General features: G+C 32.9%; 2 protein-coding genes across 2 annotated transcripts; both read left to right on the top strand.

Moving 5' to 3' along the window:
* Nucleotides 384-6,338, top strand: LOC109352414 (putative SWI/SNF-related matrix-associated actin-dependent regulator of chromatin subfamily A member 3-like 3). Its single transcript, XM_019594395.1, has 18 exons — nt 384-1,340; nt 1,606-1,739; nt 1,873-2,005; nt 2,089-2,142; nt 2,302-2,451; nt 2,552-2,703; nt 2,819-2,897; nt 2,996-3,190; nt 3,313-3,456; nt 3,541-3,693; nt 3,854-3,921; nt 4,047-4,169; nt 4,261-4,360; nt 4,586-4,698; nt 4,801-5,455; nt 5,541-5,612; nt 5,705-5,803; nt 6,020-6,338. Exons 1-18 carry the CDS (start codon nt 531-533, stop codon nt 6,140-6,142), a joined length of 3,357 nt encoding a protein of 1,118 aa, XP_019449940.1. The 5' UTR covers nt 384-530; the 3' UTR covers nt 6,143-6,338.
* LOC109352415 (enoyl-CoA delta isomerase 2, peroxisomal-like) lies at nt 9,607-10,425 on the top strand. Its single transcript, XM_019594396.1, has one exon. It carries the CDS (start codon nt 9,679-9,681, stop codon nt 10,408-10,410), a length of 732 nt encoding a protein of 243 aa, XP_019449941.1. The 5' UTR covers nt 9,607-9,678; the 3' UTR covers nt 10,411-10,425.

Here is a 22,781-nt window from a genome sequence, read left to right as displayed (position 1 = left end):
TGAAAATAACAAATTTATTGGTTTTTTTTATTGAACTTTTAACATTAATATTAATATAGTATATATATATCTCTAATTTTGTCGTATTCAATTTAATTAATGAATTATCAGTTAAATCACTATAACACTATATTAGTACCTTAACCAATTTGATGACCGATACAATATTAATAACACTATATTTAATGCTCTATTTAAAAATGGTAAGGCCCGTATCACTTTAATTTAGACTGAAATTGCTTAGACTGCCTAATTGCCCATACTATTCATGGCAGTGCATTTATAGAAACTTTATATCATTACCCTTTTATCTGGGGCCAAACCGTAAAAATCAACACATTTAATTATTAATCACAATCATAATGGACAAAAACAGCGCCAAAACGTAAACTTAATCTGGCGCCAACATAGACCGAAAACCCGCGCGATGTTGCTCACTCTCTTATAAACACAAATCCTCTCATTCCACCTTCCCACATTCTTCTCAATTTCTCTCATTTACTTTCTCAATATTTATTACACTTTTACCAATGGCGGCATATTCCGCTGCAGAAGATGTAAAGTTTCCGAAAAAAGACGACGTCGTTTACTTTAACGGCCAACCTGTCCGCATGGCCGTCCCCTTAACGGTGATCCGCTCCGTCACAAGTAATGGCGGCGCTCGCGTCGTTGCACCGCCGTTGGTTGAAGTTAAGGAAGAGCCAAAAGAAGTAACCTATTCCGAAGTGGTAATGGAGACTAAGATGAAAGAGCCAAAATCAGAACAAGAGTGTTTTGAATTTAAAGACACGAAAACGACGTCGTTTGATCATTTTCTCAAGTTGACTAACACGAAAGTTATGTCACACGACGAGTGCTTAAAATCAATGGTTCATGTGAAAGAAGAACGAACCGAGTGTATTGAACCAGAAGAGAAGAAACCGGTTTTTTCCGAAGCGCGTGAGAAAGAAACGCCGTCGTTTTCAGAAGATTCTCTGAAATCAACTGCAGCACAAGGAGTTGATTCTGATGCCGTTGAATCTAAGAAGCGTGGTGATGAGGGAGTTGAAATTCTTAAGGTGAATCCTTTTGCCGGTTTGAATTTGAGGAGGCACTCAAAGGTGAAGGTGGCTGAGGTGAAGAAGGAGAAGGTAGAGGTGAAGATTCTAAATGTGGAGGATGGTGAGTTTCCGAGTGAGCCAGGGTGGTTATTGATAGGAAGGAAAGTGGAACTCGCGCTCGCTACTACAAAAGGAGTGAGGAAATTGGTTGACAATGAGATTGTTCACTTCAATTTCACCCTTCCATACAAGTCTAAATCACAGTGGATTGTTCGCATTTCAACCAAGCGCTCAGGAGAGGTAACATTTGAAGTTAGATTACACTATTGGTTTGTAAATGTATTTGTATTAACATTTTTCAATAATATTCAGACAATTTGTTGCTCTATGTGAATGTGATTATTGTTGAAATTTGAGGCATTGTGTTTGATTTATAGTAGAAAATGTATATAAATGTGAATCACTATCTTAAGTGTTCAAATAGATTGTACAAATAACAAAATTGACATCAATTTTGTTGTTGATAATTGGAAAAGAAAATTTGATGATGTTTTGTTGAATTTAGGTTGGAAGGCTTCCTATGGAATGGGCAAACACGGTTGTTCCACTTGTGCAGTCTGGAAAGGTTAAGGTTCGAGCGAGATGCATATCTGCCCCTTACAGCCTGCAAATGATGCAAGAAATCATGTTGCTAGTAAGGTATGTATGACTTCCGCCTATTTCTGTTGATGTATTTTATGTTAATACAAACTTTCATTTGGCTATTTTAGTTGACACTGTTATTCGTGAGTCAATTTATAAATGAGTGTTTTGGGTTTGTTTTGTTTTGCAGTTTTTACACTCACCAATCTATACTCACACAAAGTGTTGATACCTCTTGGAAGCTAGATGCTACAAACATTAACCCTAGCATTTATCCACTGCTTACACTGTTCAAAATGCTAGAGATTAAGCCCTCTCAGAAGGTAATAAACATATATTGTATACATTCGTTTTTGTTTTGTTTTTAATGTGGTATTTGTAATGGGCTTTTGTTATATTAAACCAGGCTGATTTCGCCCCTGAGGATATTGATTTTAGGAAGCGCTTGCTTAATCCAAAGGTATTTGCTACTATTTCCTTTATTTTCTCTTTTATAGCTTTCATAACAAAGGCTTTGTTTAAGATAATGTATGTAATGTCATTATTATAATATTAGTAGTTGCCTGAATTTGGAAGTGACCTCTGAGTGCAAGAAGCCTAATTATATTGATCCTTACAGCTTGATCCTGATGAGGTTGCAGCATTACCTTTAATAAAGAGAAGAAAGGGTGGTGAGCAGCTATCAGAACAAAAAGATGATGATGAACAAGCTCTTTCAGAGTCTGCTTTGAATAAGCTTGTTGGAGCTGCAGAAATCTATGAGCTGGAGGTAGTGAACTTTTCTTATTGTATGAATTGTTTTATCTTTGGATCTTCAAACCTCTCTCTTGTTGCACATGTAATTAACCTTTCGTCTCTAATTTCTTTAGGAGAAAGATGGCCCAAGCACATTGACTTGTTGTCTGAAGCCTTACCAGAAACAAGCTCTCTATTGGATGTCAGAAATTGAGAAGGGAATGAATGTTGAGAGGGATGCAGAAAATCTTCATCCTTGCTGGTCAGCCTACAATATATGTGATGGGTAAGTACTTGTATTACACTGAAGAAGACAACTAATGCTTAACATAGGAGGAAAGTTATCTGTAATTTTCGCCCCTAGTATCGATATACAACTTAACCTGGCATATTTCTAGCAGAAGGACAATTTATGTGAACATCTTCACAGGGGAAGCCACAGCAAGATTTCCAAGAGCAACTCAGATGGCAAGAGGAGGAGTAAGTTCATTTGAGGCCTACAGCTTTTAAAGATATTGCATATAACATTCAGTATGAACAGTTATTCTAATAATAAAAATGCTGTAATTTTCATACAGATTCTGGCAGATGCAATGGGACTTGGAAAAACTGTTATGACAATTGCTCTGATTCTTAGTAACCCAAGCAAGGGGAATGATACAGAGAATGAAACTGATAATCTTGCTACAAATAAGAGGAATGTGAACACCACAAACAGAGTGAATGGTGGCACTCTTATTGTTTGTCCCATGGCGTTGCTAGGTCAGTGGAAGGTGAGTTTCCTCTGTCTAAGGTCAACTGAGACAATTAACTGTTGTTATTTCTTGTATCTTAATTGATCCATGAGTCCGTGTAACACAGGAGAAAATTAGCTAATAAGTATATAAATATGCAGGATGAGCTTGAAACACATTCAAAGGCGGGTAGTATAACAATATTCGTTCACTATGGTGGGGGTAGAACCAATAATCCCCAGTTGCTCTCAGAGCATGATGTTGTCTTAACTACATACGGGGTCCTACAATCTGAATTTAAAAGTGTAAGAAAATGTTCCTTTGTACATGCATTTCTTCCATCACAATAGGAAAACCTCTTGACATTTGGCTTTGACCTTTAAAACCAGGATGGAGTGAATAGCATTTATCACAGGGTCAATTGGTACAGGGTGGTGTTAGATGAAGCTCATCATATCAAAGGCCGTAAATTACAGATTTCCCAGGCTGCTTTTGCTTTGTCATCGCACTGCCGCTGGTGTCTAACTGGAACCCCTATTCAGGTTTTCTTTTTAAATTGAAATGGAATGTCAAACCCCCATTTGAAAATATGTTCTTTTATTAGTACTACTTAGTTAATTGTCATAATGAGATTCTCATGTATTTAGCAAAAGAAGTCAGTTTTGAACACCTTTTCATGAAATGTGATAATCTTTATTGCAGAATAGTTTAGAAGATTTATTCAGTCTCTTGTGCTTCTTGCGTGTTGAGCCTTGGTGCAACTGGGCATGGTATGGCAAAAGAGTGATCCTAACTTTTAAACTTGATTTATTGATATTGAAAAAAGAAACCCTTCATTGCAGAACGAGTGTTGATTTGATTGTTTTATCTGTTTCTTTTATAATTAATCTGTCAGGTGGCATAAGTTGATTCAAAGGCCTCATGAGAATAATGATCCAAGGGCCCTGAAATTGGTGAAGGGTATTTTGAGGACTATAATGTTAAGAAGAACTAAGGAAACAAAGGACAAAGAAGGAAGGTAGTTGTTCACTTTACATGAATTGATGCACTTTTTGACAGATGAAGTTTATAATATAACTCATGAGATTCATGTCCAATATGTTTTCTAGGCCCATACTAGTTTTGCCACCAACTGATATTCAATTAATCGAGTGTGAACAGTCAGAATCTGAACGTGACTTCTATGATGCCCTCTTTATGAGATCTAAAGTAAGTTGTCACCCAATTTGTTGTTAGTTTTTAGCAAGTATTTCAATTTTCTGATTTTTTTGTAAATGAGAATTTATTTGGAAATCTTAGTTTTTAACAATTGTCCTCAAACATTTTCTTGCTAGAGATTTAGCCTCCACCTAATCACTGCATTTTTATGTGTGCAATTGTATTTCACTTGGGAACTCTCTCATGAGTCTTGAACTTTCCATGGGATACTAACAGGTTCAGTTTGATGAGTATGTTGAACAAAGAAAGGTTCTTAACCATTATGCCAATATCCTGGACTTACTGATGCAGTTGAGACGGTGTTGTAACCATCCATTTTTGGCTTTGTGGTACGTGCAGCAGAAATGTTAATATTCCTACCAGTTTCACTTTCCCACTTCCCACTCTCTAATTTTCTCAATATCTTTCTAATTAGACTTTGCCTCTTGCAGTGGAAAAGATTCACAGAAATATGCTGACTTGGGCAGACTTGCACGAAGATTCCTTCAGTCTAACACTAATTCGTCCGACATGTGCATCCAAGAGGATCCACAGCAAAGTGCAGAGTTGAACAAACTGGCAACTAAATTCCTCCTGAAGACTGATTCTGCTCCAAATGCAGTCCAATCTCGTACATACATTGATGGTGTAATGGATAATATTCAAAATGGTGAAAACATAGAATGCCCTATATGTTTTGAGTCACCGGATGATCCTGTGTTTACACCATGTGCACATAGCTTGTGTAAAGAATGCTTATTCAATTTCTGGGGGACCTCAGTGGGTGGTAAATGTCCGATCTGTCGTCAAAAGCTCCAGAAAAGTGATCTGATCACCTGTCCATCTTTAAGCCCGTTTAAGGTTGATGTTGAGAACAATGTGACAGAGTCTTCAAAGGTTTCAAAGCTATTGGATTACTTGCAATCCATTGAGAGGTCACACTTTGGTGAAAAAAGTATTGTCTTCAGTCAGTGGACTTCATTTTTTGATCTATTGGAGAATCCATTGAAAATTAGAGGTATTGCTTATTTAAGATTTGATGGGAAGTTGACTCAGAAACAGAGGGAGAAAGTTCTGAATGAATTTAATGAGACAAAAGAGAAGAGGGTAAGTGAAATCAAATTTAGTTTTTTCTTTCTTTCCATTGTAAAATATCACTACTGAATAAATGATCCGCCTCATAACGTTTCAGGTTTTGTTGATGTCACTAAAAGCTGGTGGTGTGGGTTTGAACTTAACTGCTGCCTCACATGTTTTTATTATGGTATACTATGCTTGTTCCCCTTATCCCTTTTTCTCAACTTATGGAACTTCAATTTTCTTGGTGAGTTAACTCTATCTGTATTGAACATGTAGGACCCATGGTGGAATCCTGCAGTTGAGGAGCAAGCAATAATGAGAATTCATCGTATCGGACAAAAACGTAGAGTTATTGTTCGAAGATTCATCGTCAAGGTTTTTTCTCAACTTGTGTTACTCTTTCTAGTTTGTTAGTTGAAGGGTGGTAGTCTAGCATACTGGGCCACATTTGTCAGGTTTTCCTTTTATGTAGTCTCACATTTGTTGGGTCACATGTTTTGAAAAAGTGTTCTGAATCTGGTTATTGAACTTTGTTTTGTTGTCTTTTCATTTGAATAAACTAATGAGAAGAATTGTGTTATTTGTTAACAGGACACAGTGGAAGATCGTTTGCAACAAGTGCAAGCAAAGAAACAAAGAATGATATCTGGTGCCCTCACAGATGATGAGGTTCGGTCGTCAAGGATTCAAGACCTCAAAATGCTATTCACATGAGATAATCTATTATTATAAAACTAGATGTAGTTTTCTACCATTTTAGCTTTAGCTTTAGATCTATTATTATAAAAGGGCCTCTTTCTCGTTGTGGTGTTTGAAGTCTCAATTCTATGAAAGAAGGCCCACTCTTTTGTAAATCTTGAACATTAGTAGTTTTAGTTAAAATGGGATTCATAACATCTAGCCTTTGAAGAATAACCTTCTTATACTCACAATGTCTATGAGCACTATGCGAGAGGACAACATAAAAGTTTCCTTACTGAAGACAACTATGCCCCATTTCCACATGTGGATGTAAAATGGTTATAATACACCACTGGTCTCTTACTCTCTTATCCTTAATCTTTGCTCTTTAACATATAAAGAAGCGACACACATATTCTAGCATATCCATTTTGAGTCATGACAACCAACATTGAGTGGAGTTGTAAAAGAAGTTAATTCAACATTTGTATTTCTCATCCCGAAAAAGGAGACCCCCTATTCCGACCAATCTCGCTTATTGGTTGCATATATAAAATCCTAGTAAAAGTCCTTGCAAATCGACTTAAAAAGGTGTTGGCCAAAATGATCTCTAACAATCAATCCGTCTTTTTCAAATGGAGACAAATCCTTGACGGGGTTTGTAGCACTGAATTGACAGTGCAAAGAGAAACATAAAGGGATGTGTAAATTTGAAACCATATTTTGAAAAGACATGATTTTAAATAAAATTTTTTGGGGAATATGAACAAACCAAAGCTCTAGTATGAGGGTTGGGTGGATGTATGACCTCTAAAAGATTCTTTTGAGCGATTATTCAATCTAAGTGTGAATAAATTAGTGTTGTAGTTCTGAAGGAAGCAAATGAAGACTAATGGAGTTGGATTCATGTTTGTATCAAACAAATATAGAGTGAAATTAGCTTAAAATGTTACTTGACTACATGGTGAAAATGGAGCAAATGATAGAAAGTTGTTTCACTTGATTTAGAAATCTGTAACACCGTTGAAGAATCGTATGCTAGCCTGGAGAGGTATACATGATAGACGTTCCTATAAATTAAACTTAGCATAGAGGGGGTGGATATGAACGAGCAAGATTTAAGATGCATATTGTGCCATACTCAATGATGAATTTGTGGATAATTTGTTTATCTTATGTCGTTTTTGGTATCTAGTATGGTAGCAACTTTACCAATGGTTGGGTGTCAATTCAATATTACCATTATCGGGAAAAGAGCATCTATTACAACACTCCCTATTTCTATAAAAGATAAAAACTCTGACTGTTTTCAAATAATGTCTTGGTGTCTAAGTCTAGCAACACAACTATATTTAGGTGGCTAAGTCCAAAAAATGCTAACAATTCTAGGTTGTTTTATTGGCTCAAAAAGTATTGGTCGGCTTCTTTAGAAGGTGCATGGCCTAGGTGATTATGCCGAGAAAATGTGTGTTTTGAGTGTATGATTGTTTGAAAGTACTATGTGGTATTGTTATGCATAAAACTCTTATTGTATATGAGTAAATGACTTATTAGGATACTCGATGAAAACTGTTTCAACACTGAAATCCAAGCATGTTCAAAGATATATCAATATTTTTCTTTAAAGACTTTTATCTCCTTATTTGGTGAAAAAAGTGAAGTTTTTGTTAGAGGTAAGTGACAGAAGGTTGAAGAAATTGGAAATTGTGAGATAAAGAACGTTAAATGAATAAGATAACGTACACGTCTAATCTGACAAATAAAAAATTATACATGTCAATAAAGACCCACTGGATCAATTCATGAATGATGAAGTTCTGCGAAGAATGAATAATGAAAAATAAAATGAACATATAATTATATTTGGTTTGGCGATTGGAGATAATAGATTTGTTGAACAAAAAATGCAGGAGAAGTAGTCTACTAGTCTCAAAATGAGAGAATGTGAAGAAGTAAAGTTGAGAAAATAATAGAGATGAAAAACTTTTCAATAAGTAAAGGGATAACATTTCAGTACGTTAAAAAATAACCACTTTTTATGGACATTTGTCTCAAATTATAGGGTGTCCATTTTTGTTATTTCATCAGCCCCTTGCATTTCAAGTAGATACTAGAAACCATAATGTCTACTAAAAATAATTGGTTATATGAAGTTGAGGAGGAATACACTTTAAACTTACTCTTCATCATAGCCATTAATTCTATAGATATTTAATAATTTAGATCTACTCACTAATTAAAGTCATTTGATTTCTCTGGAATTGAAGGCTAGGATGGTGAATAAATTTAAAACTTACTTTTGGAGTAAGTGGATCCTCACTCATTAAAATTATTCATTTCTATATATTTATATATGACGATGTCCAATTAGATTGGATAATTTAACCTATTAAACTAGTTATATCTTATAGAAGATTATCAATTCTTATCTTAATATTGTGAAAAATATAATCCTAAATCAAAGTTAAAATAATTAATGAGAATTGGAAAGTACAGATAAAGAGAAAAGTACATTAATTTAACACCAAATAATCAAATGCATTAATTTTATTCTTATAAAATATATAATTAGGGAATTGTAAAATGTTAAATTATATTTTCAACTTTTCTTCTATCAAGAGGAGTAAAATATATTTGCAACAAGTATCTCTTTTGCTCCATTTCTACAAAAACATAAGATAACTAATATAAATACAAGATAACAAGAAGTAAGTGAATTACATTATAAATTTTCTTGTTTAACAATTTGGTCAAAGTAAAAATCCAAAATTCACTATTTAAGGATAATGAAGTGAATCACAATAGTTTTTATCAAGAGTCATAAAAATATTAAAAATGACTAACTTTACTAATATTTATGCATCATATTTTGAGTTTTTTTCAATTGCTCAGAAATCAAATTAACATGAACAAATTGAGTCTTACTATGTAAGAAAAATTTGGTATAATGTTTAAATATGTTAGGCCGTTATTTTAAATAATAAAATTAAAGTGATTTAATTTAAGTAAAATTTATGATTAATGATATGATTATCATGAAAATGATTGTGTAAATATCAAATGTCTTATTTCTAATATTATAAGAAAAACAAAATTAGAAATAAAAAAATTATGGAGATTCAAAACTCTTCATAAAATGAGTTTCCTATTCTAACTTAGAAGACCATATAACTTACATGTTTGTGAACATGTGGTGGGGATATAAGATTAGTGACTTATAAAGTTTATTTACATATTTTTTATGAATATATTAACACACTCTTCCATTATACACATATATATCTTTTCTTATGAATGATTTGACAGTTATATCATGATTAAGTGTTAATTATCTTTACTCATAAATCATAATCATCGAGTATAATATCTATGTATTACTTTTATTTAAGTTAATAAACAAAGATATAATAACAATATAATTTTTTTTATACATATTTTGTCATAATCATCCCACCATTAAAGTCACAATTAAATATTCTCAACCTCTTCTATTTAAAATTAAACTTGTGTTGCCATAAAAAAACTAGATAGAACAACAATAAGCCATCTTTGAACTCAGAAGAAAAGACATGTGTAGCATAGAGAAGCAAGGTTCACTCTTCATCTTAATCCTTAACGGTGAGGAAGACGATCAACACCGTCTCAACCCAACCCTCATCTCTTCCATCCTCTCCGCCCTCTCTCAAATCAAATCCCAAGCCACTGCAGGCTCCGCCCTCGTCACCGTCGCACGCGGTGGCTCCGGCAATTTCTTCTGCAACGGCTTCGACTTCCGCTGGGCTCAAGCTGCCGGCTCACAGTCTGGCGCCCGTCAACGCCTCCGCCACATGTCCGATTCATTCCGGCAAGTCGTGGCGGCCTTTGTCTCCCTCCCGATGCCCACTGTTGCTGCCGTTTCCGGCCATGTAGCCGCCGCCGGACTCGTTCTTGCCTTCGCGCATGATTACCTTCTGATGAGGAGCGACCGCGGAGTAATGTACATGCCGGAGGTGAACCTAGGAATTACGCTTCCGGACTACTTCGCCGCCGCGATGAGGGCCAAGATCGGGTCGCCGGTGGCGCTAAGAAATGTTGTGGCGAGGGGGGTGAAGGTTAGGGCGAAGGAAGGTGTGGAGCTGGGGATAGTGCACTCGGCGCATGATAGCGTGGAGGGTACTGTAGAGGCTGCGATGCGCCTTGGGGAGGAGTTGGCTGGGAAGGAGTGGGTGGGTGAGAGTTATGCTGAGATTAGGAAGAGTTTGTATCCGCAAATGTGTAGCACTTTGAGTTTGACACACAAACTTATCATTTCCAAGATTTGATTAGTGTTGGAGAGAATAATAAAAAATAAAGGCTTTATTTATAGCCTTTCTTTTCTCTCAATTTCTCTCCAAAATATTTTCAATGTAGAAAAGACCTTTTTAATAAAATAATGATGATCATATTGTCTGGTTTGTATTTCTTATCCCATTTTATATAATTTTATTTATCAAAATTAATTGTTTATGTATTTTTTAGAGTTTAATATTTATGTATTGATAATGTGAAAATTTATACACACAATCAATATATGAGAGTCAATGATAATTAAATATGAATAATTGAGTATCCCATTTTAGCTTTAGATCTATAACCAAACACATTTTGTAGGGTAAGGTCTCTTAATTCTTATAGTTAAAGGGAGCACTCCACAGCGTGTGACTCAGTTCTATGAAAGAAGCCTACTACTCTTTTTTAAATCTTGAACATTAGTAGTTTTAGTTAAAATGAGTGTTTATCTATGGTCTAGTTAATTCAGCTCAAGCTTTTGTATTTTTTACTCAGACAATTCAAAGTCTGGTAACAAGAGCAAAGATGGATATAAGTTTTTTTTTTACATGAGATACAAGCTTTTGGATATAAATGTTTGCTAAGAAAGGTGACTAATTATTCATCAAATGATGGAATAGTAAATACACAAGGAATGAAAGTTAATGATATGTTCTATTCACGTCATTTAATACTTATTTCATGTTCAAGATTTTATTGGTTTCTGGTCAATAACTCTGGGGAGGAGTTTTCTTAGGGATGCAATGGGCGGAACGGTTGCGAGTTGTGCTTTCTCGTATCTATACCCGCAAAATTTGTGGGTACCCATATGGGTATGTCTTCAATGATAAGTTGAAAAAATTCGAAATTAATTTGACTGTTTAAATGACCGAATTAGGGATGCAAATTGGCTTTTTTGCGTGTGGTGGACCATATTTCTATTTTTGGATAATAATAACCACTAGTCAAGGGATGAAAGGTATTTCAATTGTTATCCTTAACATGATGATATAGTAGCTTTTGAAGAAAAACCTTTGGATACTCACAATACTCACAGACAACATTAAAGTATTTCCTTAATGAGTTTACGTGCTCTTACATTTTTAAGCCCACATACCACGTGACAAGCTTCTCACACAATTCGGCTTCAACAAATGAGTTAGGTCCATTAAGACATCGCTATTCTAAGTGGATCCATTCTTTTATAGGATAACTTAGTCCGTGTTTAGACTTTGTAGACATGTGATCCTTTCATTATCATTTTTCTTGTTACCATAATTTATAACAATTCTAAATGACAAAAAAGAGAGCGACCCATGAAAGAGTACTTACTGTCTAAGTCACGATCAGGCCACTTTAAGACATTTTGTGACACTGTCTAAAATATGCAAGCAAACTATCAATCACGGCGCGTCCCTAGGACAAAACAATTCAGTTCTTTGTTATCAAATTCTTACTGTACACTATAAGAACTATTCTCGAATACAACCACTACAATATGACTACTAGTGTCATTTGTCAAAATGCTCATAGTACGACTACCAATGCCAATTCTATTTCTCACAATCTGACTTCCAGTATTAGTTTTTAAAATGCCCACAGCGTGGCTACTCATGCCAATTCTATTTCTCACAATCTGACTAGTAGTGTCAGTTCTCAAAATTCTCACAATTTGGTTATCTATGTCAATTCTAGTGCCACAGAAAGAAAGAGAAGTTTGTCGGAAATGCGCCGACAAAGATTATGAGGGAGGAAGAAGAAGTCGAGTAAAAATGTACTCAACTTGTGACAAGAAAATATGAAGGGAGAAGACTTCTATTTATAGCATGAGATTTTTTCCAAGTTCCTCCACCATCCAATGTGGGAATTGCGAGTATTTTTTCAAAATTCTTCCTATGTGGGACTTGTGAGTATTTTTATTTTACATCTAAAAGTCATCACTAATGACCTCCAATAAAGCAAGTTCCAGCAATCCTCCACTTGAAATTAAAAAAAATGATTTCTGGGAATTTATGTGGTCTTAATAAGATTGTGCATAAACAAATGTGTCATGCACCTTGAACCTTTGCATAGTGAATAAGATCTAAATTTTACTAGAGTGACTCGTAGTCTTAAACCCTATCTCCAACATCAAATCACACAATCTTTTCAAAACTGTATTTTGTATAGCCCGTGCATTAAAGGTCATGCACGTCTACTACAGTATAGTGAACGCTATAGAAATTTATGCCCCTAAATTTCATAGGAAGCGACCTCCACTTCCACATTTACATATGTGAGTCTATCAAGAATACTCCACTCTATTCTTGTAGTCTAGGTACTCCATTCCCATTGGAGTATAAATCTCATTAAGAGGTTAACTCATTCTTATAGTTACTGCATGAATCATGCTTCTCATAATTTTATAGCATATTCATTCTCATATCACTTCACAACTTATTATTACCCATTGAACCTATTTCTTGGGATCTCCAGCCGGGTTACTATCATGAGTGATATTCGTTCTAAGGGAAATAGTCCCATACTCTTAGAAGTTTTATGGACTTTCTCTCTAGCTAATCTTTTCGTCAAAAGGATTTACTAAGTTATTCTCAGTGCATACATAATCCACTCTAATAGCTTCTGTAGAGAGTAACTCTCTAATAGTGTTGTACTTACGATATATTTTTTCATTTCATACCATTATAAAAACAATTCTCAATCTTTGCAATAGCTATGTTACTATCACAATGAATCAATACAACTGATATCATTTTTCCTTAGGGGAATCTCTGCAAACAAGCTTTTCAGCTAACTTGCTTCTTCACTAATTGTTGTTAGTGCTATCATTTCAGTTTTCATAATGGATTGAGCCAAAATAGTCTATTTCTTCGACTTCCAAGAAATAACCATACAATCTATGCTAAATATATAGCCACTGGTTGCTTTGGAATCATCTGAAAAAGTATTCTAATCAGCATTGCCGAATCCTTCTTGGACAACTGGAAGCCTTCGGTAACATAATCCAAGGTTTATTGTTTTCTTAAGATGCCTCATTACCCTTTCTATAGCATGCTAATACTCCATGCAAGATCTATCATTAAACCCACATAATAATCCCACAACATAGGCAATGTCGGGTTTAGTGCAATCAATGGCATACCAAAGGCTGCCAATGATGCTAGCATACTCAGTTTGTCTTACACATTCACTAGTGTTCCTAAAAAGTTTTACAATTGGATCATATGGTGTGCTAGAAGGTTTACAATCAAAGTATTTATATTTCTTTAAGATCTTCTCCACATAGTGAGATTGATCCAAATAAATTTTTTCTTTGACCTAGTAATATTTATACCAAGGATTACATTTGCCTCTCCAAGGTCTTTCATATCAAAGTTGTTATACAATATTGATTTCACATTATTCACAACATGAATGTTGGAACCAAATATGAGTAGATCATCTACATAGAGACATATGATAGTGCAAATATCATTTTATGATTTGTAATAAATGCATTTGTTACTTTTATTCAGCTTAAATCCATTCGAGACAATTAAATTGTCAAACTTTTCATGCCATAGTTTAGGTGCTTGCTTAAGATCATACAAGACTTATCTAACTTGCAGACCTTATTTTCTTGCTCGTGAATTACAAAACCTTCAGGTTGTTTCATATAGATTTCTTCTTCCAAATCACTATCTAAGAAAACAGTCTTAACATTCATTTGATGTACTACTAAATCATGTATGTAATGAGCTATATTAGTACTCTAATGGATGTTATTATAGTCACATGTGAAAATGTGTTGAAGAAATCGACATTCCCCATTTGTCTGAAACCATTGGCTACAAGGCGGGCCTTGTATTTATCCACTGTGCCATCAAATTTCAGCTTCTTTTTCAATACCTACTTACAACCAATAGGTTTGCAACCAGGATGCAAGTAAGCTAAATGTCAGGTCTTGTTAGACTCTAGAGAATCCATCTCATCATTTATGGCCTATTGCCACAAATCAACATCGAATGAAGTCAAAGCTTCTTGGAGATTGGATGAATCATCTTATAATTTATAGACCATATAGTCAAGTTCATACTCGTTAGCAGTTCTTGCTTTGTTACTTCTTCTAGGTTCTATTTCTAACCCTTCATTTTTATATTATAGCTAATCACATGTATGTGACTAGTTGATGTGCCATCACTATTTCTCAATTTAAAATAAAATTTATTTTCATTGAAGTCAGCATCATTAGACTCAATGATCACTTTTATATTAAGGTCATAAAACATGTATGCCTTGTTGTTTATAGTGTACCCAATGAACACACATTCATATACTCTACTTGTGAGTTTAACTCTATAGGAGCACGCGCTCAGAAATAATTTCATGATAAATTCTCTATATCTCATGGAACTAAGACTCTAATTCTCTATCACCAGTCATCTGATACTTGAGGTAGCGACTAACTACATACTTTTTAGTCAGCTTCCTCAGTATCATATTTTTTTCTCAACACATTCATCAGACAATTATATTGATCATCAGACAACACATTCAAAATGAAATTCTTACATAGACAATCATTTTTGTTCCAGAGAGTTTATCGTTATCCTCTCTTTTAGTTTTTTCCAGCACCACTAGGACATCAGTTTTTAGAACATGGACAACCTTTCTCATGGTGAGAAAGAATTCCATCTTGTATTGCCACTGTTTGAAATTTATCCCATCAAACCAAAACGGCTTTTTAAGGTCAAAATTGTTCCGCTTAGTAATATTCTCTACGAATGTCATTACAGTAAGAAACATCTTAAAATTGTTGTTACCGTAGCTTGCAACAATTCTAAATGACACAAAAGACTACTTATTGATTGATTCACGACCATGTCGCTCTCTTTAAGAAATTTGTGGCACTTCCCAAAATGTGCTAGCAGACTATCAACCACGTCGTCCCTAGGATAAAACATTTCAGTTCTCTATTATCAAATTCTTAATGCACTGTAAGAACTAATCTCAAATACACCCACCATAATATGACTACCAGTGCCAATTCTCAAAATATCCACAATATGACTACTTATGTCAATTTTATTTCTCACAATCTGACTACTAGTGTCAGTTCTCAAAATGCCTACACAGTATGGTTACCCATGCCAATTCTATTTTCCACAATCTGACTAAGAGTGTCAGTTCTCGAAATTCCCACAATTTGGTTACTTCTGTCATTTTTAGTGCCACAGAAAGAAAGAGAAGTTTGTCGGAAATGCGTCGATAGAGATTATGAGGGAGAAATAAGAAGTTGAGTAAGAATGTACTCAACTTGGGACAAGAAAATATGAAGGGGTGATGCTTCTGTTCATAGCATGAGATTTTTTCCAAGTTCCTCCACCATCTAATGTGGGACTTGTAAGTATTTTTTCAAAATTCTTCTTGTGTGGGACTTGTGAATTTTTTTATTTCACACCCAAAAGTCCATAGTAATGGTCTCAAACAAATCAAGTTCCAACATTTTTTATGATTAATATGTCTTTATATAAAAACACCACATTCTAAGTAGACATGTCAACGACCTTAATATAAAGCTAATTAAATTCTTAGTGTGTAGTTTTCATCAAAGCTTAGGCTTAATACACATTAGATTTTCATGGTCTTATCAAAATCCATACCAATATTGCCCCATTTCCACACGTGGGTCTCGATTGGTTGTAATGCCCCACCGGGTCTCTTATACTTAATCTTTTCTCTCTAACACACAAAGCAACGGTTGCCTTTGGTTCCTTGCTAGTACTTGACAACTCTTTCTTGGCTTGTAATTCTTGACCAATTTCTTGTGATTATTTTACATTCTTCAAAAAGTCATTGGTGATATCCAACATACCCAAAACCACACTCTTTGAGTTTACTTGTACAACAATATTCATGTCTTAATATTTCTCTATTAGCTTCATCTCTTGTACCATCAAAGTTGAACCTAAGATTTAAGTGCGATAATTATATTCACATGGCTTTAGTTTTCGAGAAGCATAGGCAACCAGTTTTCTTTCATGCATCAAAACACATCCTAAATCTTTCTTCAACGCATCACACAATACTCTAAAATCTATACCTGGATACAATAGAACTAACATTGGTGATATGGTCATTTCCTTCGTGTTATCTATTCATCATCCCCTTTAGCAAGGTCCATTGCAATACCATCATTCAAAATCACATGTCTAAGAAAATTCACGGGCTCTAACCAAAAGTCACATTTGGACAACTTGACATTAAGGGTGGGAAATTGATGAATTTGGATGGATTTGGATGTTAATGGATGAATGAAAAATCATCTATTAATCCATATAAATTTATTTAAACTACATTTTAAGTTATCTAATCCATCCATATTCAATGGATTCCAATCCATCTAATTTATCCATGACTCTTTGGATGGACGAATATCCAATCTATTTGATTTTTTTAGTGGAACTAAAAAAATCTATCGAAGAAAATCATTATTTTAAAAACTATTATTTCAACTGAACATTTTTTAAAATCACATTTTAAAAAAACACTTCTAAAATCATTTAGAAATCAATTTTTAAAAAGTAATTTTTTTAGAAGTGATTTTTTGAATTTTAAAAAAAAAATATATTTTTTTCAAAATTCTATGAGTATGTGCCGTTTAAAGTTTTACGTGTAAATTATTTAACAAGTATTTTTAGAGTGTAATACCTACGCACTGTCATTATCAAGATTTATACATAATCACTATATTATTCATCATTCATTTATATTACTTTTTTTGAATAGTCAATGATAATTAAATATAAAAGGTAGATGATACAATGACAATATATAAAACTCATACATTGGTCACTCCATACATTTTTATCATACATCTATATGTTATGTACTTAACAATAAAATTTTAATATTAACTACATACATATTTACTATAATTGATATCAATTTAATAAATTATTAAAAGTGAGAGTGAGAATCATAGATGAATTTGCTTGAATTTAGTTTTCTTAAATATTAAATAAAATTGAAAACACAAAGAAAATCATTTATTTTTATTTTTGGATGGATTGGATATCTATCCAAATAGATATATCGACGGATATCTATTGGATATAACGGATGGATTTGAATCCATTCATTATCAATATTACCTATAGGATTATATCCATTTAAACCCATTAGCTCTAACAAATGAATTTAGATGAATTGAGGATTGTGGATAATTTTACCACCTCTACTTGACATACAAATCAAAGTCTACAACAAAATTTTAAGTGCTTGTCATGAATATTTTTGTCTTTGGAATATACCAATATAAAAATGCAAAACTTGTAGGCATTTATGTAACATGATTTTTCATTTTCCCCATTGATAACTTTTATTTATTTCTTTAAAAATAAAATTAAATGAACAAAAGGATAATTGTACTTGTGCAAGTTTCATATATTCCAATTTCACAACCATAATTTCTTAAATTGTTTATTTATGAAGTATCTCTACGGAACATACTTTGTAGCATATCATTTCTCTAATTTATATCTTCATTTTACATCTTATTATATCTTCTAAAATTAGATTTATTATCCTACTATCTTCTAAAATTAAATCTATCACCATATCTCCTAATAAATTTTAAATGTTTTTTATCCTATTAATTTTTTGCATATGTAACTTTTATGTGTGAAAGTATTAATTTTTAATATTTAAATTATAGAAGAAAAATATAGGTTATAGATATGGCAACCTAAGTCAAAATGTTAGTCCTACTTAAAAGATAATCTAAAATGACTTATAAATTAAGGATGTTATCATGTCCTATATGTCCTATATATTAAGGATGAGGTACTCACTCTACCAACGATGAAGTATACAATATCATCACTAATGTATTATTAATAAATGAATTAAGAGAGAGAAACCACTATTGTATGGATTATGAAGAAATTAACATTAAATTAAGAGTATGTTCATCTAGAGTGTTTACTGGTAAAATTGGTCAATGAAATTATCAAATTGGAGTCACAAACAAATATAAAGGATTATCGATTTCACAAGGATTTGCTTGACATTAGTCTTTCAACCAAAAGAATGTTATCGTAAGTTGAAGTTGAAATAAGTTTGTTTGGTTTGATTATACTAAAAAAACTATCTAAATGATTTGATAAAACTATTGGAATAAATATATCCGGATTTGACTTTACTATTAAGTATTCATACATATTTAATTCAATAACACTTGTTCATCTAACTATGATTATATTCATTCACAAATAATGGGACATCAATTGTATTAACTACTAATGCCTTAATCATGTTAATAACTTATGAATAAAGCTCTATGTCTAGTTACTCTACTCACAAGATGAAGAACCATGATCCACAAAGCAAACCTCTATGACTAGCAACTACGCTTGTGAAATTGAGATTTTAATATAACACCTCAATGGTACTAATAGCTAATGTCTTAGTCAAAATTATAGCTCCTCAATATAGCTTTATGTCTAGCAACTATATTAACAATATGGACATTTATGAACCATTAACACACCTCTAAGTTATTTGATATTTATGTGACTCTATGTCTAGCAACCACATCAAAAACATGCAAAAGGTGATATATTGACACAAACTACGTGTAGCACTTCTATCAACATGATGAGCTATTTACAAATCACATTTTGAATGAGAATTTCTTCTTACATTCACAATCATAATAACATACAAAAAATGGTGTCAACCTCAAAGTAAACATTAAGCACAAAAATATCTCACAAGAATAAAAGCATAATGAATACACATAAATCCGAATAAAATGTATATATCAAATAAATATTACATCCACTCCCAATAAGGAAGAGGTTTAACTACACATTGTCATGGTTACTAAACACAAAGATACAAAAAAGAAAAATTAAGCACACAGGGGAAGAAATTACCTCCTCAATAAGCATGATTGAGCTCCTCTGAATTTCCCCTTACTTATATATCTCTATTCGAGCTAAACTACCCAAAGAACTAAGAGAAAACGAGTATAAAATGTTATATTTTCACTAGCTAGCCGTGCTGAGCGCAACACTTGCGTTAGGCGAAATTACCCAATTTCATTGGACGCAGGTGATTCGCTTTGCTACACCAATATTTACTCTTAGATTCGCTTACCACATGGATTGTGCTGAGCAAATCTTATGCTATCTGCAATTTTCACTCAACGCATGGATTGCACTGAGCGTGGCCTTCATGTCCTTCCAGATTTGTTGGGCATAGTTTTTGCGTTGGGCTTAAGCTGCTCTTGTTTGGAAACTTGACATTTTACATCAAGTCCTCTCATTTTTTGCTGCACAAAAACTATAAATGGTAAAACTCGACAATTCGCATATGTTAAGTTTAAGAGCAATTTGTTGGTAATTGACTAATCTATGAGCTAAAGTACTATAAATATGATATTTCAAATATGATAATTTGACAATTATCATAGAAGAAGACTTTCAATCAAGTCTATGAGAAAAACACAATTTCTTTTACTTATCCTTTTGGAAAAGCATGAAGTTCAATATCTGGATATTATTATATTTATGATGGTTCTGACATGCATATAAATGAACGAAAATTTACGCTACTATGATAATAAGCATATTTAGAAAAAAGTATCGTAGTTAATCTGGATGATTGAGATTAATTGAACGATAAAAATACAATTCAATTCAATTTAGAATTAAAATTCAATTCAAGATAATATTTCAAGTATGATATTTGTATGATTGCTATTTTTATAATTAAAGTTTATTATTCTATTTACCTTTGGATTATATCATTTAAATTTTAAAACATAATCATTTTTGTATAAATACTTTTATCTGGGGATTATTACTTAAATTTTAATATGAGAAAGAAAACATACTTTGCAGTTAGTCAAACTTTTCCAAAACAAATTGGATAGATCTATTTTTTCCCCAAATTAGTTTATAAGTATTTAAACATGAAAACTTTATCCCAGATAAAATTCTAGTATTAGTATATTACCTGCTAATAAATGAAAAACTTTATATCGAAAATGTAAGAAATTAAACTCTATTGGTAAATAACTTCTATATTTTATTTTTGGTAAAGTATCATAATGAATGTCTTTTAAATGATCAATAACAATAGGAAATACAAATTAATATTCCAATAAATTTGGGACAACCTATCAATAGATGGTTGATTCAAATGTTACAAGCCTATTTATCCTAAACAAAATCTTGAAAAGGACATAATAATAATTGAGCTGATATATTTTCTACATTCAAAATTTGCCTTTAACTCACCCTTCAATCACCTAAGGATTTTTAAATAAGCTCTACTAAGCAATTGCAACCTCTAGCATGATTTTTTTCCAAACATTTTGAATTAATTCTTTATTAAGCGACATTTTGTTCACTGTCGAGAATGTTATTATTATGTTATGTTTTAAATGAGTAGACAAATGAAGAATTGGATATGAGGTGGGGATGAGTTTATAAAAATGTAGTGCAAATATTAAGAATATTAATATATTCAATTTATTGATTACTTCAAATATTAAATTTTTTATTACAAATGAGTTAAGTTGAAAAGAAAGGACAAATGAAAAGTGAGGAGATAAGGTGGGTGAGGCAGTTATGGAAAAGAAGAGAATAAAAATGTTTAATGCATACATCTCTTCCTATTTGTATATTAACATAAGAAGATTTGTATACTAACACAAGAGGAGATTCCAAAACATAATCAGGTCAAAAATTATTTATTTCTTCTCTTCTTTCTTGGAAGATAATTCTTTTGTAAGAACTTTTAACAAGTAAAGATTGTGAATACAAGTTGACTAATAAGATAGTACATATCAACACATTAGAATATATAAACCCATTAAGAGAATTAACTCTAATTCTATTTAGATGTTCTCAACTAAAAAATGATCTTCAAAGAGAGGATATTTGTTGTTTTAGACAAATAAAAATGGAATAACCATACTCTTAATTTTTCATTAAGTCATTCTCAAATAAGTTTGAGTATTAAATAAAATAATTTAATTGATGCTTTAAAAAGTTATTTAAATTCTTCAAATATTCACAAAATCAACAAATAATTTATCACAAAATAATTAAAAACTTTCAACTCTTTTAATTACTATTTTAAAATTCAGTCATAAGTGATGTGCGTTGGTCTATTTAAGCCTTCTAAGCAAGGTCTAGAGATAGTTTTGTGCATGACTTCGGAACTCATCTTATATCCCATCTTGATTTTCAGTCAAAAATCATGTAAATGACTTTTTTTAGTTACTATCATGTTTTTGCGGTTTAAAATGTAAAATTTTTTCTTTATAGACAATTTTAAAATGTAGTGATCTTTAAACTTTAGATTTGGGGGTCGTGAATTAATTACAGTTCAGGTAAGATATTAGTATGTTAGGTATCAGTGACAGAATACACCTAGAAGGGGGTTGAATAGGTGTGACGGAGCTCAAGTTCCACTTTTCTGGTTTTAACACACTTGCTGAAAAAGGCCCAGTTAATAGATTAATCAGTGAGCTTAATCGATTAAATCTAAACAGAACCAGAATGATCAGAACAACAACTTGCACAGTTATTAACAAACATACAAACAGATATACAACACATACTTTTTTGTGCAAGATTAACAAGAACATAGCAAGTAACAAGTATGCAAAATATTAGCTCCAAACACGCATTAAAACATCTTGAAATATAAAAGAGAAAGGGATAGAAAAAATTGTGCAGGGATTTTATCCTGGATCATTTTGCTGTCCACTGCAAAACTACATCCAGTCCTCCCCTCTAGGAGATTTTCCTTCTTCACTATGGAACACAATGTACGTTACATACACGCTTCCAAATAAAAAACTTGAACACTCCCTTCTTGGAACCCAAAGAACTTCGTCACCCTTGGTTCGACCTTTCCCAAAACCGCCTCCCAAGAAAACCTTTCTTACGCGATTCGGTCCCAGCCAAGGTATCGCTCTTTATCCCAAGACCTCCAAGTCTTTGTGTGAAGAACACCTTACCTAACCGCAGCTAGGATTTTCCCAATCCTTGAATAACAATGCTTTGAGTTATTGATGAGTACTTAATACTCGGATATTACAATAAGAATCAAAGCCTAAAACCTAAGCAAGAACTCACAAGACGTCCTAGTCTAATATGAATGTTCATGCATGAGGTTTATGAAAATATGCAATCTTTTAAAGAACTATCTTTTTCTTTTCAAGAAACACAAGAATGATGCAAGAAAACTTTTGAAAGAAACATGCAAGATGAATGTGAAAACTAAAGCCTTAGCATGATCTAATCTTTCTCCTAATTCAACACTCTCTAATATATTCTATCAATGATGATCTATATCTTTTCTCTATGTGTTTCTCTTTCTCTAC

The sequence above is a fragment of the Lupinus angustifolius genome, chromosome LG07, assembly GCF_001865875.1.
Source record: "Lupinus angustifolius cultivar Tanjil chromosome LG07, LupAngTanjil_v1.0, whole genome shotgun sequence".
In the NCBI taxonomy this organism is placed as follows: Eukaryota; Viridiplantae; Streptophyta; class Magnoliopsida; order Fabales; family Fabaceae; genus Lupinus; species Lupinus angustifolius.
The sequence above is the reverse complement of the archived record's forward strand: the minus strand, read 5'-3'. Positions and strand labels throughout refer to the sequence as shown.